This window comes from Nannizzia gypsea, genomic scaffold (assembly GCF_000150975.2).
Source record: "Nannizzia gypsea CBS 118893 supercont1.6 genomic scaffold, whole genome shotgun sequence".
Lineage (NCBI taxonomy): Eukaryota > Fungi > Ascomycota > Eurotiomycetes > Onygenales > Arthrodermataceae > Nannizzia > Nannizzia gypsea.
This window is the reverse complement of record NW_003345196.1, coordinates 1,673,899-1,691,948: the sequence shown is the minus strand read 5'-3', so window position 1 is coordinate 1,691,948 and position 18,050 is coordinate 1,673,899. Positions and strand designations below refer to the sequence as shown.

Below are 18,050 nucleotides of genomic sequence, written 5' to 3'. Positions count from 1 at the left end.
AGCCGCAGATTACCTCCAGCGCAGCATGAGGCGAGACGAGCGGCAGACGAGGGCCCCGACAAGCACCGGCCAAACACTCCAGGAGGTCAAGCTCAAGCCCGTCTGTCTCTACCGTCTCTACTGTCTCTCTACCGTCCCTTTACGCTTGGTTCGAAGGGTGGCCGTCGTGGTGGTTCGGAGGTGGGAGGTCGAGGAACAAACGCTGCGTAGAGGAACGAAAAAAAAAAGCCCTAAGGGGAGTCGAGTCAGCCAGTCAAGAATCTACTATTAACATTAACAGGGCGACTAAGCAGATGTTACCTCGTTGCAGCAAGCCGTTGACCCCTTGCCAGGATGCCAGGGATGTCTTCTTGTTCTTTTTCTCCTTCTCCGTCTTCCTCGTCGATTTACTTTGCTGGTAGAAAAGACAGAGAAAGGGAGAGAGACGAAAAATTATCCAGGGACGTCGAATGTCAAGCGGGAAGAAGAAAAGACGAAGACGAAGGCCAGGCAACCAGAGCGACGGCCAGGGATGATCGATCAGGCAGCACAGACAAGAAAGAAAAGAAAAGAAAAGAAATATATAGTTACTTATATTAACAAAATTACTTGGTTGTTTAGTTATTATTCATTTAGTTTGTAGTTAGGCAAAGCTGAAACGGTCAAAGAACGACGCCGTCCTCGTCCATATAAGTAGCTACTCCGTACGCAGGCTGATATATATACATATGTATAAAAGAAGACATCAAGCAGCGAGTCGTGCTTCAATAATAAAGAGAAGAGCCGGACGGGATGCATGTCTTTTATCTGACTCGCCTTCTGCTTGTTTATTTGGTTATCCTGTTGAAACCCGCCAGGTGGGAAGATGAGAACAGGACGAGCTCCGTCGGTCCCATCCATGGATGCCCACTTCCTGCGAGTTGTCCGGCCTGCCCTCTGTCACACCCGCTTTGGTCCCCTTTGCCCTGGTCCAAGGATGGAGAAGTCAGGTAGGAGATGACTAGAAAAATAGTCAGTCAGTCAGGTAGTTAGTTAGGTTAACTAGAAGACTGCTGCTTGGAACCAGGCAAGGCCGCAAAGCTTCTTCTTCTTCGTAGGCGGCGTTTGGTAGGTCACCAACGGAACCAGCAATCCGTGGAGGTAGACAGAAGTACCTCTACCTTCTTAACCTTGGTGGTTGGCAGGCCCTGACGTGAGGCAGCAAGTGTAGGTACCGCCATCTACCCCCCTGAGTGCCAAAAGCCAAAGGAGGGAGAAGGGGAAGCTGGTCACTGGTGCGGCAGTAAACCGGTCAACCAGCAGGCAAACCAGCGAGCTAACCAAAAACTGGCCGTATCCCCAGAACTAACTATCCAATCTCATCATATCCCATGGAGGTCCGTTTTGGGATCGATCAAAGAAGGGAGAGCTGCAAACTGGAAACTACTTCGACCCCCTGCACCAACTAGTTAACTAGTTGGTTGGCCAACAAGTCGACGGATGCATATCATATCACTCGCCCAGCCTCAGTCTCAGGGACGGCGTAAACATAGCACCAGATGCACGCCGCGCTGTGCCTGCAGCCGAGCAAGTCGCACCTCTTTTTTTTTCGTCCTTTGCTTAAGAGCCTGAAGATCTCGGATCTCCACAGGAGAAATTTATATCGTAAGCTAGTTAAGGAACAGGGCCCCTGGACCCCCCAGCCGGTGATTGGACTGTTTGCGCCCTCGGAATTAGCCAGGAGGTCGCTGGATGGAACCCGCTTCAGCTGCTTGTCCCCCTCTGTCGTGTGTCCGCGGTTCAAATTACTCCGTAGTTAATTAATTAAAGCCCATCTAGCTGTAAAATCTCATGGTTGCCGGGTGTTCCTGAGAGGAAGAGAATCCCATTACTCCGCCGAGAGAGAGAGGTAGAGAGAGTGAGAGAGACGAAGGCCGGACAATGTCCTCTTGTGTAAGCCCTTCCTCTCGGGGTGCCTTCATATGTTGATTAGTTATTGTCCAGGGGTGATGTCGCCTTGCCTCTAGGCGACGCCGACGTGCTCACCCGTGCCGCTTGCATGGCCCTGCTCCGTCAACACGAGAGGGATGCTCATGCAGGCATCGATTGACTGACTAGTTAATTATTGGCAAGCAAACACCAGTCATCCTCCAGGTTCCTTGCATCTGTTAGTCTCATCAGCTCGTTAACTAGTCGTTTAGGGCTGGCTAGCTGGCCAAGGTCACCAAGCAGAGATCTCCTGGCTGTGCAACGCCAGCAGTGCCTCAAACCACTCCATGGCCTCGGCCATCTCCTGAGGCTATCTCCTGCGGTCAATGTCCGTCCGTCTGTGTGTCTGCACAGAGAAACTGTCTGAGATTCACTCTAATCCATCTGTTCTTGGGTCCGTCTGGTGTCGTTATAACGCTTCACTATCCATGGATTAACTAACTAGCGGATGACCCAGGGACTTAACACTGCAACAAGGCTGGACACGAATGGGCTTTTCTTTTGGCGTACCATGTAGTTATGTAAACAGAACTCAACCGTAGCCAAAGTAGCCTACTTCTGGTCGTTGATATAAATAATTCAACGGTGTCTGGTTGGTTATTTGAAGGCGTGACGTTGGGCCTCTCGATGTGTTATTCAACCTCGACTTGTGTTGCTCCGTGGTTAGCTAGATAGTTAAATAACTTGGAACACAGCTTCGTCTCCTTCATGCTTTGTCTTCCTGCTGCAAGCCCACGTCCAGGCTGTCAACTTCTCAAGCGGACCAGCTGCAAAGGAAGATGACACCGACCGTCTTCTCTCCATGACAGTTTAACTAGTTACTCGCAGAAGCTGCTCTTCTTTTCTTCTCTTTCTTCCTCCTTCTCCTGTCTAAGCAGCTACTGTCACTCAAGATGGGCAAGCCACAGCAGAAACGCCAGTCCAGGGCCAGCAGGAGGGCTGGAGGGATTCGAAAAAGAGCCAGTAAGCCTGCAAAGCCCATGCCAAAGGCCCTGAAGGACAAGCTCAGAGACATTGCTTACTCCAAGACGGCCCACGGGTTCGTCCCTGAGGATGTAAGTTGGCCGTTGGCCTGCACAGTTGCTACTTAGTCACATATATAGTTAGCGATATGCCTATCTATCGTCCAGGGCTGACCAGTTGCTACCAGATCCTCTTTGATAACCAGCCTCGACCTGCAGGATACGTCTTTGTGCCCAAGGGAAACGTCTACATCACCAGGAAGTGCCGGTCCCAGACACACGATCTCGGCTCTCCCGTCTTCACCGTCTACGTGAGGCCTCCCTGGGCAACTAACTATCCATGAACCCCTTTTGAGCCATACCTAAAGGAGAAATAACTCTAACTTGTTGGCCAGTGTTCCACGACTTACAAGCAAACTGGTCTGTACGTCCCCGCCAGCGTGCAGTCAGCCGTCGAGCTAGAGTCCCAGGAGACATTCGAAGACCGCAAAAAGGCCGTAGCCCAGAAGGATGCCCGGGATCGACAGAAGGCTCGGGAGTTGCTGCTCAGAGAGTTCCCCAACATGCCTAGGTCAGATCTTACCGCTGTGCTCAACCATGCTTTTCTCAAGGGGTCCAGACGAGTCGGCAGGAGTGGCAAGGTTGCCAACGAGAAGGACAAGGTCAGGCTGGCGGTTGAAGCCCATATCAGACACGTCCATACCGAGTATGATGACATGATCCGCCGTGGACTCACCAGGGAGAGGGCAAGGGAGAATATTTGGGATGAAGTTGTCATCTTAAGAGACTCATGGAAAAAGTGATACCAATACCCCTTTAGTTACGAGATCACGATTCTGATAGATTTGATGCATTACATACAAGGAGTTAAGATTAGGTGCATAACTACTTGTTCGAATATCGCCATAATCTACCCTAGCTACGTAGAGTAATGCTCGAATTTCAGAGTAATAGTTATGTGCATTTTCTATCCATATCTATACTAGAGTTACCTACCTTTCCCCATCCCTATATCTACCTCTTCTCCTATTCTTCATTCCCCTTCTTACCCTTGCTCTTCTAGCCCTCCTAAGCGAATAGAGATGGAATATATGAGTTCCCAGGCAGCCCGTCAAGCATGATAGAACAGCTAACTCCTTAAATAAGGATGTATGGGCCAGCGTTTAGGTAACTACAAGTAAGTTCTATGTACTTTGGTTTAAACAAGGATATGTTAAGATGACTGAGCCAAAACCGTAACATTATGCTGGTAAGTGGAAAGTGAATTAAGTACCTAGTTATTAACTGAATAAGCGGGATATAGTTATACAAGGCAGGTGGTATTTCGAGTAAATTATTTTTCAAAAGGTGGCATCCGAGAAATTGAGTGTAGAAATCAAGCCTATAAATCAAGCCTATAAATCAAGCCCCCTCTGCTCATCCGAACGAACGTGTATACCATGGAATCCAAAGCCGATAGCACCGTTCACCTCTGCCCGACCAACTTCGGTCATGGTCTTTGCATCAAGTACAAGCAGATATGAGTTCCCGGACAGTCCGTCAAGGACAACAGACAGCAACACCCCGTCATCTTCATCCGAACCGTCGTCTCCTGCAGAGATATCAATTAAAGGCCCTTTGGTTCGTGGGACGAAGATAGGTTCTCCCGCACTCTGCCCGTGACGAGACCAGAACTTGCTCTTATGCGTCTTCGTGTCCATTTTCACCAGCCCATCAAAGAAAGTAGATGACCCCGTGAAGTTCACTGCATATATATACCGATGTGGCCGAGTGATGAATCGTGGGTTCATAGTCGGCAACTCAGGTGACTGAATCGGCTCGGACTTGTATTCGATAACGGCTTTTCTAACCGTCTGTGCAGCTTCTCGAGTGGCTTCTAGCGAGTTATTCAGCAGACGATACCTCACAAGCGCAGACGAAAACTCATTCGCGGCCTTGGTCTTGCCAGCGTTGGGTGAATTCGACTTGAGGTTGTCGAGGTAGAAGCACTTCAGGGGATTCAGGTTGTCATACGCAACCAGATCCGCTATAATGTCAGTTCCGGACCCAGTCTGGGAGGGCACTTCATACGCATTCACGCTATGGAAGCAGAAGAACGGATTGCTCTCAAAGGAGGCTACCAGTCCCCTGCCTCCGTTTTCAGGAGTTCGTCGGTCAACCACATACCACTTTGCGGGACGAGATGGGTCATACTCTCCAATAGCATCCAGGATGTTCCTCGTCCACAGAATCTTCACACCGTTGGCAGCAAAGAAGGAATTCCAAACACAGAGAACCACATAGTTCTCCGTCAGGAAGATGGAGTGGATATAAGCTGGAGTAGCATTAGTTATAGTCGCCAGTATAGACGTCTTGCCCGTCGACCGAGAGACGGTAAACACCCGGTACGTCGGTGTCATTCCAAACTCGAGGTTGAAGTTGTAAACGTCCCCCGTCACCGGGTCAGATTTTGCATGGGCTGCAGACATGGGCCCTCGAAGCTCTGGGTCAAGCGCATACTGCTTTGCAATCCCCACGGGTTCAAGAGTTTCTGGATCTAATACCTGGAATACTGCTGAATCCGTCTTGTTGACAATCTGCTGGATGCCCGACGCATGACCACTACCAGATTTCTTCTTCGCGTTCACAGACTCCAGGCCCGGAAAGTCAACAGATAGGGTAATGGCCATGGAATATTCGTCTGGTTGGCGTGGCTCGTCGGCCTGGAAGATAGACATGATTTTTTTAAAGTAGCTCTGGCAAGGGTCATATTTCTTTGCAAAAGTCATCGCCTTCCGCTCGCCGGTCTTCCTGATCTTTTCGATCAGACCGTCGCAGGTACTGCGGGAATTGTAAATGACTCGGACCCCCGGATGCTCCTTATCCGGTGCTAATATCCGAAATCGATGCACGACTGCTAGGCCATCGAACCAGTGGCAGACTCGGTACACTCCTTTATCCGTTTGAATCTGTCCGCGGCCGATGCCTGTACGAAACAGAGTGCCAGCTGCCCATGACGGGATTTTACCAGCCACCTTCAACTCGACCGGAGTCCTTTCTTCGTACGAGGTATCAAACTTGAATCGCTCGTTAGTACTTGGTAGAGCTTGAACGAAACAAAAACTCACTCCTTGGTAATTTGGCCAATCAGGTGCTGAAGAGTGCTCCTTCGGCATCTTAGTCTTCGTGCCCATGGCTAACAAGGTGGATTAATGTTGTAAGGAGAAACACGTCGTAGTAGATGTTTATATTTGAAAACTTAGTTTCTGGCATAATCGAGTCGTTTTCCAGCGGATAACATCAGGCAATATACAACGTATATATATACCTTCTAGCCCAGGCGCTCATCCGTGTATATCAGAGTATGGTAATCGGCCGCAAAACCAGTCGAGTTATGAGATTAAACAGGCGGACTCTCGCGCTGCTTACATTGTAGAATAGGATATGAGGCCGTTGATATTCATCCGGCCCATATCAAAGTCCAACCAGTTACGTCCGTAGAGGTGAGAGTTACAGCTTCACAGCTTACCGGCTGCCTCCGTATGGTGGACGCTAAAGTTCAATCTCACGCACGCCCTTGACTGGGCACCATAACGCAGAGCAGATGTTCATATATAAGTATGCATACTCCGTGTACCCATAGCAGAGGCGGCAGGTCATCTTCGACCCTCCTGGCGCTTATTGGTTGGGAAACTTTTCAGCTCCACGGAATAAGACATTTTTGCGCACGTAGGGAGCCACACCGTATTCTTCGGTCCGATGATCATACCAGAAGTAAGGAATTCATCTCTTCGTCCTCGGGCATTAATATACGCCGCTTATGCGTACGGAACCCAGAATACACAAGGTCGTTAAACGTCGTCTCTTTCGTCGTTTTTGCTGACTTTTGTCCGGTTTCGTTTTTGCTTCGGCCGTAAGGGGAAGCGGCCACATTCAATCACGTGACTAATTACCCCTTGCCCGCCCATGGTTCAGAGCTGGAGATGGAACTGCTGGCTGGAAGTTCTCATACCCTGGCTTGATCGTAAGACGGACGCTTAAATAAGGAATGCGAATTCCCGCTGCGCTGATCAACGAGTTAATTAGTTTACCCCAACCAGGTTGAGAGGTCACTAAGGAACCGATAACAAATGCCTGATATACAAAGTATATATGGTAACTCAAGGGGATGGATGTTAACTAAGGCCTAAAAAGACACGGCCATATTCTGTGAATGTGCCTATAGATCCGCAAAATAATACTCCATACAGCGTAACACACCTCTGCGTGTCGTTCGTTTTCACACCCGAACCTATTCTCTGTATCTATCTTTAGCTCAGCATTGTGAGCCTGTCGAGTCTAGGATATTCTTGCCATAAAGTATCAGTCCCAAAGATGTTAGGTGTTGGCGGCATGGGGAGAATATCAAGAAACGTATCATTTCTGAAACAAGCTAGGAGCGGAATAGAAACCTTAACCCCGAGGATAGAAAGACTGGGAGTTTCACATGGAGACGGCTACCAGGTAACCGGAAGGGCAAGGTTGAGGACAACACAAACACAGATGTGATGGCATTTGTGAGTGGTCGGGACAAGCATAGGACGTGCGATGAGATCTTCTAAGAATAGCGGTAGAGTTCAGTTAATGGATGGGGCCAGAAATGCTGCATGAAAGGCCCGAACACAAGAAGCACATAAAGTAACTTGGCAATTGGCGGCATCTCTAGGCAAATTGAGGTACCTAAAAAGTATCTTCATCCCATCTCCGTCAACTTTTCCCTTCTTCTTCCCCAACCTTCATCCTCTTGAAGGATTCGATTTAAGCGCCGCGTTTTTAGCCTGGGAATTAATCTTTGCACAACTAACGAATAAACGCGGGAGATGAGCCCCACAAGTTGCCATTTCAAGTAAAGTTTGCATCCGACATGGCGGTTAGGCTGCGGCAAGGATCAGGGATAATGGGCCAGTTATTAATAGAAGTTGTGATGGCGTGAGCTCATTGGCTGGGGTATTGGTGATTGAGGGGGGGTTTCTGCGGACGGAAGCATGCAGGAACAGTGGCCAGTGTGTGTGTTGGGCGCGTGCATCTGCGGGCCATATAAAAACAGTCAAGGCGTTTCATCATTGTGGCCATCCTTCTTCACTTCGCTGCTGCCCGTCTGAACGTTTGGCTAAGTTGGCGGCGGAGGGAGAGAGAGCATGATTCTCCATGAGCAATCTCGAAACAGGGGGGATACACGCCCCCCCTCTACGGATCCCTTGACTCGAGATATGATATCTCCGCCGTTATCCCAGGAGTCGGCTTTTGACTCGAACATGATTGCACCCCAGGTCTACTCGGGATTAGAGTATGTCTCGAACAAACTGCAGTCTAACACGCTGCACCTAACTCTCATCCTCTCTCGTGGTAAACCACTGCCCATTGGTCAAGGGTGCAATCTCACTGTTTTCCCCGTCGGCACTCTCTCGGATAATGAACGCCATATTTTCAGCAAGTATATCCGGCGAGCCGCAAGGAAATACCATCTGCAGCCGAAATGGATGGCTCTCTCGTCATCGAGCTCCGGCATGGATGCCATGTTTAACCCTGAATATCTGATCGACCGATCACTGAAACAGAACGATGTCCTGATCAGCCTTGAGGGCCTTACGATTCTGAACATTGACCGCACGTACACTCTTAAGCAGTATCTCAACGCCCTCTCCACCCCCTGGGTGACGCCGAACACGATGATCGACCGTATCCCCAGCCGCATTTATACTGATGCCTGTCTCTACCTCCTTCGGCAGTCTGTTCAGAGCACCGGTGGTCGACCGTTCACCAAGTCGTTTTTTTACCACGCTTATAACCACTTGCATTTTGAGGACCAGCTCATCGTCGATATAGCCAACGAATATTTCGCTCGCTATAAACAGGTGGCCATTGTTTTGCCAAAGCCTCCGCCTCCTGAACCTATCCCCGAGCCCGAGCTTAAGCCCAAAGTGGAACTGAAGCCGGATATCAAACCAGATGTGGTAGTATCAAAGCCCAAGGAAGACAAAGTGGAGAAGCAAATAGTTAAAAAGAAGGAAATTGCTGCTTCATCCCTGGCTACGAGAAGAGTTAGTTTTGCAAAGGCACTCTCCCCGCTTAGAGCAAGGACACCCCATAGTGCTTCTGACGTGACGCCAATTACTCGGACTGAATGGAATATCCTCGTTAGCGATTCGACTGTCGGCAGGAAGAAACCAGTCCAGTTAACCGTTCCTCGAGACGCGGGGTGTGTTACTGATATAGAGGAAGATGGAGTCATCTATGACTTCAACTGGGAGGATATTGAAGAGTGATTGAATGTGCGAGCATGGCTCTTTCGCTATCTTATGACCGTTATGAACATTTATTTCGTACGTAGGACCTTTTTATTCGTCCGGGATAGTAATTTTTCGGCGCCAATGGATATATTTTCAAGCTGCTAGGGATAATGAACATACCTATCATGAGTCTTATTACCCATTGGTGGTTCTAAATAGTCTCAGGCAGTGGTTATCATATCTGTCACCAGTCGATAACTGTTATAGTTAACTTCAGGCAATCAGGCAAACAAAACAGTAGTTTTATATTTATAATCAGCATAAAGAGTAGGTTACTTTTTGCTATTGGATAATTAAGATTAAACCTAAAAGAACTTGGTAGAATCTATAACCTCACCAACCTCCCCCAATGTAACTAGTGGTTATCCATGGATCTGCGAAAATTGTGCTTGACTCCGGTCCCTTGATCAAGTTGGTTATTTGTCATCGCCTCTGGCTAAAAGACATTGAAATAACAAATAACAATCCGGCCTTTGGAGACATGACTACCTTATCTCCGGGGCTGACAAATTCAACCTCTGATGAGATACCCAAATGGGGAGAACGTTCTTATACATGACCTTATTGCTCCTTTGGTGTGAGGGATTTGCACGATGATACAACCTAGCTAGTAGCTCTTCGGCTTTTATATCTGTTTACCTGCAGTTTCTATTCTCCAATCTTTTCCTTTCCTATCGCCATGGATTCACCAGCAGTATCCAAGAGCCACGAACTTCCCCTATCATTAGAAGGTTCGGATTGCCAACTTTCTAATAACGGAACGGGCGATCTTGAGAAGACTGTTGGAAGTACACCTGCAGAGCCAGTAGAGGAAATTCGCAAGATCAAGGGGTTTAAGGTACGCTCTTCCCGCGTAAAGGTATAATGAAATAATCAAAAATGCGGAATACTAACATATAGCAACAGTGGTTTTTATTCATTGTGAGCACACTGACAAGCATATTTGTATATGCTCTAGATAACACGATTGTTGCAAACATTGTCCCGGTTAGTAAACTTATCAGATTGGTCTACACTTGGATGTTTGCTAATGCAGCGTGTATAGGCTATTGTTAGGACATTTCATAATACCGATGACCTACCATGGCTCTCTGTCGGGTACGTCTATACCGACCGTTACCTATATTGGAGAATTGACTGTTAAGGAATATTGAAGTTTTATGATTGGTGGAATGGCTATCGTTCTTCCCCTTGGAAGACTTTATGCCCTGTACGATACAAAATGGGTCTATATCATTTCAACTGTTATCTTCATGGCTGCCTCTGCGTTATGTGGTGCTGCTCCCACTATGGACGCCGAGATAATTGGCCGCGTCTTTGCCGGAGCCGGGGGCAATGGAATGTATTTTGGTCTGCTGGCTCTTATATCTATCAATACCACAAGCAGGGAGAGGCCACAGTACCTAAGCTTGACGTGAGTTCTCCTGACCGTCAGTTTCTTTCGTGTGTTTGCAATCTAATCCTATGGTTATTGTAGGGGTTTGGTATGGGGACTGGGAACTGTCCTCGGACCAGCCGTTGGTGGAGGGTTTGAGCTATATAATTGGCGCTGGGCCTTTTATATTAATCTCCTTTTTGGTGCTATACTATTGCCAATCTACCTCTTTACTATACCCTCAAGTGCACCTCTTCCAGGGGTTTCTATCCGCAAGAAACTAGCCATGTTCGACTGGCTGGGTGCTATCCTCAGTATTAGTGGCTTTGTTGCCCTCGTCATGTCAATCAATTTCGGTGGTACCTTGTATGCGTGGAATAGCGGACAGATTATTGCCCTTTTTGTTATTTCAGGCACTCTCTGGATACTATTTGCCGTTCAACAGAGCCTCAACTTTCTAACCACTAAGGAAAGCCGAATGTTGCCTGTTCACTTATGCGTTCAAAAGGAACCGATACTACTGTTTATTTCATGTGCGGCAGTTGGTGCAGTTGCCTACATCAGCGTTTATTACATTCCTATTTATTTCCAATTCACCCGTGGAGATACTGCTATCCAATCCGCAGTTCGACTACTACCCCTGATTTTCTTACTCATTACATTCATGATATTGAGTGGAGCCTTCATGTCGAGAATCGGATATTACAAACCTTGCTATATCATTGGCAGTCTTCTGGCTTTAGTCGCATCTATACTGATGGGTAAGTATATCCCCTTCATTCAATGCGCTTGTCAATTATCTAGTTTCTTCGAGGCTAAAAGCCAGAATTAGCAACAATTGTCGGTATCAATTCCTCTCCAGGGTTGATTTATGGCTTAGAAGCTCTTCTAGGCATTGGAGCTGGCATTTACACGCAGGCAGCATTTGCCATCATCCAGGCCGTCGTTGATCCGGCAGATGCATCAAACGGAATTACTCTTATGTTAATTGGTAAGGAACAAGCGTAACTAAAACTCTATCAATGTATCTCAATATTAACCTACTACTTATAGCACAACTCGGCGGCATGACTCTCGGCCTGTCTATTAGCGGTGCCATCTTTGTCAATACTGCTAAAGCCAACCTACTCAACTTACTCCCCAACTTAACCCAAAGTCAAACCCAGCAAATTCTCTCTGGAACAAGCAGCAACGCCCTGCAAATGCTCCCATTGGAGATACGTACACAGGCTTTATCTATTATCGTCTCAGCCTGGCAGAAAACGTAAATCCATTCCTCTCTTTTCATTGCTAAACTAGTTATACAGCAGAAGAGCGTATTCTAATGTGGCTACAGTTTTATTTGTGCGTATGTTGGTGCCGCAGCCAGTTTTGTCTGTTCTATATTCTTGTCGGTAAGATATTCCCCTCTCCAGCTGATAGAATAGGGACGGATAAAGCTAAGGGTATTATTATTCTAACAGCACAAACGGGCCAACGTTACTGCACAGCCTGCAGGCCACTAAGATACTCTATTAGCTGGAGTAGTTGAGTTTAAACAGACTGGGACGTCTTAACTATCAGATGCAATAGTAGAGTTGCCTCTTCGAGGCTGGTAATAAAGTACTGTAGAGCTTGATTTCAAACGGTTAATGGAGACTTTTCTTACGTGTTATTCTAAGAAGGTGGATAGCTGAGGAGAAAGTTGAGCTGGATGATTACTGCGTCAATCTATACATACCTAGTTAGTTACACGACTGGCACATTGTCTCATGACGCTCTCAACGCGAGAACACGCCAAAATTGATCCCCACATGAAAACCAAGTCGTTTTTTTTTTTTTCGAAATTCCCACCAGCGATAAACAACAACGGCATCGACAGGCAACCAGCAACAACGCGGAGGCCACAAAGCTTCACATTTATATAATGGCAAACGAAGATGAGTCGCGGCGCAAGCGCATCAAAGTGTCCAATAACGACGCCGCCTCCGAGGTTCTGACCGCACCGATTCCAGAGCTTGTCGACGCTACGGCCAACAGTGAACCTCCAGCTCCAGATGCGCAGGCTGTAAAAGAAGCCGAAGTTGGCATTACGCAATTCGTTAGCCCTGGCCTGCCCGGGTTTTCTGGCGTGGTGAAGAAGAGGTGTGTGCTGTTGATTATTGGCTGGTGGGCTACCTGGTGGGCAGAGACCGCTAACATGGAGACTGGCTTTCTAGATATACCGATTTTCTGGTTAATGAGATCCTACCGTCAGGAGAAGTTTTACATTTGAAGGACACTGAGTTATCTCCTACTCTTAAAAATGCCATTGGGGGGGCCGCTGCTTCTGTTGAGTCTGCAAGCGCAACTCCGCAAAACACAACACCGGCAGGTGATGAGAGCAATGGGGGCAAAACATGCGAAGCGGAGGATGATAAAGCCGAGAAACCAGCTACTGAGACGGCTGATGCTGCTCTAACAGAGGTAAGCACGGATGGAGGTGCCCTGAATGCTGTGGGCTGTGTTTACTGACTGTTTTGTAGCTGGCGCCCGAGGACCGAGAACTACTAGACCAATCATTCGGATCCGAGGCTACACCTAAACTCCTAAACCTCTACTCACGCTCCGTTATCAAGGCTTCCTCCAGGCCAGGCGAACTCGGCAAGGTCAAGTCTCTTGTTATCACGGACAAGGACCAAAGGACAAGCCTTCACCAAGCTATCCGTCGAATTTTCAAGTCCAATTTAGACTCAACCACCGACAATGATGGGACAATTGTGGTCTCGGCTGCATCAGTCCAACAACGCGGGGGCAAAGGCAAACGCAAAAAACAGACAGGGCGGGATCGAGGCCAGGGCTCTTCTCAATCGCTCCGTGGTAAGCTTGGGTGGAGCGAGCTCGGCGGTGACTATCTGCATTTCACATTGTACAAAGAGAACAAGGATACCATGGAGGTCATTTCATACCTTTCTCGTCAATTAAAGGTGGCCCCCAAAGCCTTTCAATTCGCCGGAACGAAGGACCGCCGTGGAGCCACCGCCCAGCGGGTCAGTGTATTCCGTATTTACCCAGATCGAATGCCGAAGCTCAATGCATCCCTCCGGATGGCTGCTATTGGAGACTACGAGTATCAGAAACAAGGCTTGGAGCTGGGAGAGCTGAACGGGAACGAGTTCGTAATCACTCTCAGAGATTGCCAGTTTCCCGAGGGTGTAGTTGAAGGAGACAACATTTCGAACCCAGAGACTATCGCCAAGGTCACCGAGCTTGTTGGAAAGTCTCTTCGTGATCTCAGGGAGCGAGGATATTTCAATTACTACGGGCTCCAACGTTTCGGTACTTTTGCAACAAGAACTGATACCACTGGCCTCAAAATGCTTCGTGGAGAGTTCAAGGAAGCCTGTGAATCGATCCTTCATTACAGCTCTATTGCATTAGCTGCTGCACAGGGCGTCTCAGCGGAAGACCGGACCCAAACGCCTCAGATAAGCACAGATGATATCCTGCGCGCCAAGGCAATTCACATCTTTCAAACAACGGGTAATGGCCGTGATGCGTTGGAGATATTGCCTAGAAAGTTTACAGCTGAAAGTAATATCATCAGGCTCCTCTGCCAGCGAAAGAATGACTACTTTGGTGCGCTGCAGTCTATTCCCCGCAACCTGCGGTTGATGTATGTCCATGCCTACCAGTCTCTGGTGTGGAACTTTGCTGCCGGCGAGAGATGGCGTTTATATGGTGACAAAGTTGTCGAAGGTGACTTGGTGTTGGTAAATGAGTTCAAAGATGAAACCAAAGCTGCAGGACAACAGGCCGAAGTCGATGCAGATGGAGAGGAAATTGTCTTGCCCGATGCAGATGACAGTGCCGCAGTTGATGACATGTTTGAGCGCGCCAGGGCATTGACGGCGGAGGAGGCAGCCAGTGGGAAGTACTCCATCTTTGACATTGTTCTACCGCTCCCTGGGTTTGATATCCTCTATCCTGCCAACAAAATGACCGATTTTTACAAAGAATTCATGGGCAGCGAAAAGGGCGGGAAACTAGACCCATTCGACATGCGGCGTTCCTGGAGAGATATTAGCCTTAGCGGCAGCTATCGTAAGGTGCTCAGCCGTCCTGGAGCTGACTATTCTTTTGAGGTGAGGTCATACGACGCAGAGGACGAACAGTTTGTGAAGACAGACTTGGAAAAGCTCAAAGAGAATAGCCCCAAAGCAGGCGATACCGGTAATAACAACAATAACAATGAGAACGGGGACAACAAAGAAAAGTCAGGAGCCCCAGAGAAGCTTGCTGTCATCCTCAAGTTCCAGCTGGGAGCTAGCCAGTATGCCACCATGGCGCTAAGGGAGCTCATGAAGACAGGAGGAGCAAAGGAGTACAAGCCTGACTTTTCTCGATAGGCGGCATCGGTCTCCCTGTAGAGGATGCAGATGTCCTTGCACATGTATAAAGAGGGCATATAAACCCTTTATCCGCCAATATCAATCAATATTCAATTCATCATTTTGGAGCCTTGCTGGCTGTAAGCGTCACATGTCACGACCGAATTTGAGCATTCTCATCCTTCAAGTTGTCAACTTCACCTTCAACTTCACAACATCTAACTAATTTCACAGGGCCGACTTTGACCGACGGGAAATGAAGATGTGCATTTGATTAGAAGTCGAAGTTTGGCGCGTACCAAATTCTGGAAAACTGTTCCTGAATCCTCTGGCCACTCAGCTGGCGTGGTTGCCTAACTTTGGTTCAAAGCCTCCACTTACCAACCATTTATGCAGTCAACGACCACTGTGCGTTTCACATTCAGCTTGCATACCATGGATCGAGAGCTTCCAGTGGCCTATCCTCGTCCGCTTATCTACCCTTTTACAGTCATCCCGGCGATGAGACGGATTGGAACCACGGATCGGGCCAGTCATCTGTTGATATTTCGCAATAAAGGGGCAGTATTATACTTTCCACACATCGTGATGCGATCTTCCGAAGAGAATATTCCCCTCGCAAGCCCAACCCCTTTACATCTGCGAAACCCTGATATTCCCTGCTGATGGGGCGTCGAAAAATGTCCGTATACCAGCCTTGGGTGGGGGTAGCGACAGCATAAGGATAGAGCATGCATTAGCCAGTGGGCGCCGTCCACGGTAGTTAACCCACAATGGTATTAGCACGATATAGCCGCCCTGTTGTTTCATCTTCCCAGCGGAGAAATGCACGAGCCGGACTCAGCCCCTGGTCTATTCTGCTTGTTGTTTTGTGGGCTTCGATTGCGCAGCTCCTGGGTTTGCACGGTCTCGCCAGTTGATATCAACCGATACCAGCTAAAATGGCGCATCTATATATTCATCTCTATCTCCACTGGATGGTCTTTGCGTCCCATTCTTTCTTTCCTCACGGCAAATATACCTTGATTTTTTCTTTCTTTCTTCTTATACTACTCAAAAACTCTGCGGATTGAGTCTGCCACTTTTGAGCTTCCATTCTTTCTTCTCTCCTCTTATATTACCATTCTTTACAGCCTGGTAGCTCCCTGGGAAAGCTTACATTCATTCGTTCTACTGTTCCTTGGCCCTTCCTATTACCAGAAGAAACATGAAATCCATCATGAACACCGCTGCCCTGGCTGGCCTCCTTGCTGCCTCTGCTAAGGCGCATATGATGCTCCATTATCCTCCTACCTTCGCTGCAGAGAACAATCCTCACCGCACTGATCCCGTCGACCCATACCTCGACAACCCTTACAATTGCTGTGGAAGAAAGACCGTCTACCCTTGCCGAGGGTACCTCGACCTCCTCGGCACCGACCAAGGCGCCCCCGTCGTTAGCTGGGAAGCTGGCTCGTCTCAGAATTTCAGCCTGACTGGATCCGGAACGCATTGGGGAGGATCATGTCAAGCTGGGTTCAGTACTGACCAAGGTAAAACTTGGAAGGTTGTGAGCAGCTATGAAGGTAACTGCCCTCATCGCGAGGGCTCTAACCAAAGCTCAAAGGAACAAACCTTCGAGTTCAAGGTTCCCGGGGATATGCCTGCTGGCGACCATGTATTTGCCTGGACTTGGTTCAACCGCGAGCAGGAGTTCTTCATGACCTGTGCTTCCGTTACCATCACCTCCGGAAGTGGAGGAAACTCTTCCCGACCGCCTGCCTTTACTCCTCGTGGCACCAGTGTCCGTCCCACTCCCGGCAATGATAAAACTCCTGCCGTCGCTTTCAACGATCGCCCGAGTTTCCTCGTCGCAAACACCGACAATGGCTGCAAGACCCCGCGAACCAACGCAGAGGTGAAATATCCCAACCCAGGACCTGACGTTGTCAAGGGTGACGGCGTCTACCCGTTGGAGCTTCCTTCACCAAAGGGTAAATGCGGCGCATAGCCGCCCAAAACGCTACATACCTCCATGTCCTATCGGCTTGAAAATAGCCAGACTTAGGGTAAAGATGCACAATACAAGGGTTTTATTTTCATCTTTATATTATTGTACTTTGTTTTTCTTTTTTTGTTTGCTGGAGGTATCAAGACATCATATTTTCCATTCTCGTGACTTGTATTCTATATACTTGCCAGGAGGTGCCGGACGCTTCCTTTCAGCTTTTCTTCTTTTTGCTTTGTTAGGACAACATCAAATTGGATTACACTTTGTCCTTGTATATTAAATTGCAGTTTGTCAAATATTCGTCATTAGGATCAATACACAAGTAAAAGTTCCAAGAGCCCGATGGAATTCCAAGTAAAAGAGCCGTTCAACGGTGCAATCCCAGGTATGCAAAAGAGGAATCATTGTGTGATCCCTATTCCAATCTTTGATAAGCGTACCGCTGGCGTGAAGGTGTCTTAATGTCTTTCCATTTAAATATATTTTGTATCGACCGTTTCAGTCTTATCGCTTTAGTCTCCCCACGAACGGTACGTGTGGGTCGCGGCTCTTTGGCCTTCTTTCGGGGCGGCGGTTTGACAGTGTATAAAGTCGTTCTAGATAAGGATACGAATATCGGCAACGGTGAGCTATATGACATACTGGTTGTCAACATCTAGTAAATGGAGGGTATTCAGGGCGACAGGCTTTCACTTACAACATTGGCGGTGATCCGGAGATACCGTCACCTGGAAAGCAACACACGTACATTTGTAACTCCCTGATGTGCTTGCTGGAAGATATGTTAGGTATTTATGACGTGGTGGTCTCGGGGTAACTAACGGGGCAGTTGAACTTTAGAGAAGCGAATAAACCATCACACCACGGCCATGAGCAATATGTATATATGCCCCGAAGGCGATTTCCACCGTGCCGCAAGGCTATGCCTGGGGAAGAAACAGGAGGTTACTGCCAGCGTTTTGAGTAACGCAGTCATGCTCGGGAACAAAGAGCATGCCGGGTAGGACAAAGCGATCGTGTCAAGCCCATGGATGCAGTACATCAGCACTTTGCCCGCTCAGCGAATGCTATGGCATAGCCTGGTTACATCCTAGTTGCGGACGCAACCATCACAATCAC

The 18,050-nt window shown here is 48.2% G+C and overlaps 6 protein-coding genes across 6 annotated transcripts; 5 read left to right on the top strand and 1 right to left on the bottom strand.

The window, feature by feature from the left end:
* Positions 1 to 2,840: 2,840 nt before the first annotated feature.
* On the top strand, positions 2,841 to 3,712 carry MGYG_07251 (hypothetical protein; the record flags this gene model as incomplete). Its single annotated transcript, XM_003171204.1, has 3 exons — positions 2,841 to 3,002; positions 3,098 to 3,220; positions 3,305 to 3,712. The coding sequence occupies 3 exons, from the start codon at positions 2,841 to 2,843 to the stop codon at positions 3,710 to 3,712; spliced, it is 693 nt and encodes a 230-aa protein (XP_003171252.1).
* Positions 3,713 to 4,303: 591 nt separating this feature from the next.
* MGYG_07250 (carotenoid cleavage dioxygenase 1) lies at positions 4,304 to 6,082 on the bottom strand (the record flags this gene model as incomplete). Its single annotated transcript, XM_003171203.1, has 2 exons — positions 4,304 to 5,965; positions 6,017 to 6,082. The coding sequence occupies 2 exons, from the start codon at positions 6,080 to 6,082 to the stop codon at positions 4,304 to 4,306; spliced, it is 1,728 nt and encodes a 575-aa protein (XP_003171251.1).
* Positions 6,083 to 8,065: 1,983 nt separating this feature from the next.
* Positions 8,066 to 9,193, top strand: MGYG_07249 (hypothetical protein; the record flags this gene model as incomplete). The annotated part of the gene is made up of 1 exon (XM_003171202.1): positions 8,066 to 9,193. The coding sequence occupies one exon, from the start codon at positions 8,066 to 8,068 to the stop codon at positions 9,191 to 9,193; it is 1,128 nt and encodes a 375-aa protein (XP_003171250.1).
* Positions 9,194 to 9,896: 703 nt separating this feature from the next.
* Positions 9,897 to 12,097, top strand: MGYG_07248 (SGE1; the record flags this gene model as incomplete). The annotated part of the gene is made up of 9 exons (XM_003171201.1): positions 9,897 to 10,055; positions 10,124 to 10,204; positions 10,263 to 10,315; positions 10,374 to 10,631; positions 10,695 to 11,353; positions 11,425 to 11,583; positions 11,646 to 11,856; positions 11,929 to 11,986; positions 12,056 to 12,097. The coding sequence occupies 9 exons, from the start codon at positions 9,897 to 9,899 to the stop codon at positions 12,095 to 12,097; spliced, it is 1,680 nt and encodes a 559-aa protein (XP_003171249.1).
* Positions 12,098 to 12,498: 401 nt separating this feature from the next.
* MGYG_07247 (pseudouridine synthase) lies at positions 12,499 to 14,959 on the top strand (the record flags this gene model as incomplete). The annotated part of the gene is made up of 3 exons (XM_003171200.1): positions 12,499 to 12,716; positions 12,791 to 13,037; positions 13,097 to 14,959. 3 exons carry the CDS (start codon positions 12,499 to 12,501, stop codon positions 14,957 to 14,959), a joined length of 2,328 nt encoding a protein of 775 aa, XP_003171248.1.
* Positions 14,960 to 16,148: 1,189 nt separating this feature from the next.
* Positions 16,149 to 16,931, top strand: MGYG_07246 (hypothetical protein; the record flags this gene model as incomplete). The annotated part of the gene is made up of 1 exon (XM_003171199.1): positions 16,149 to 16,931. One exon carries the CDS (start codon positions 16,149 to 16,151, stop codon positions 16,929 to 16,931), a length of 783 nt encoding a protein of 260 aa, XP_003171247.1.
* Between the last annotated feature and the right edge of the window lie 1,119 nt (positions 16,932 to 18,050).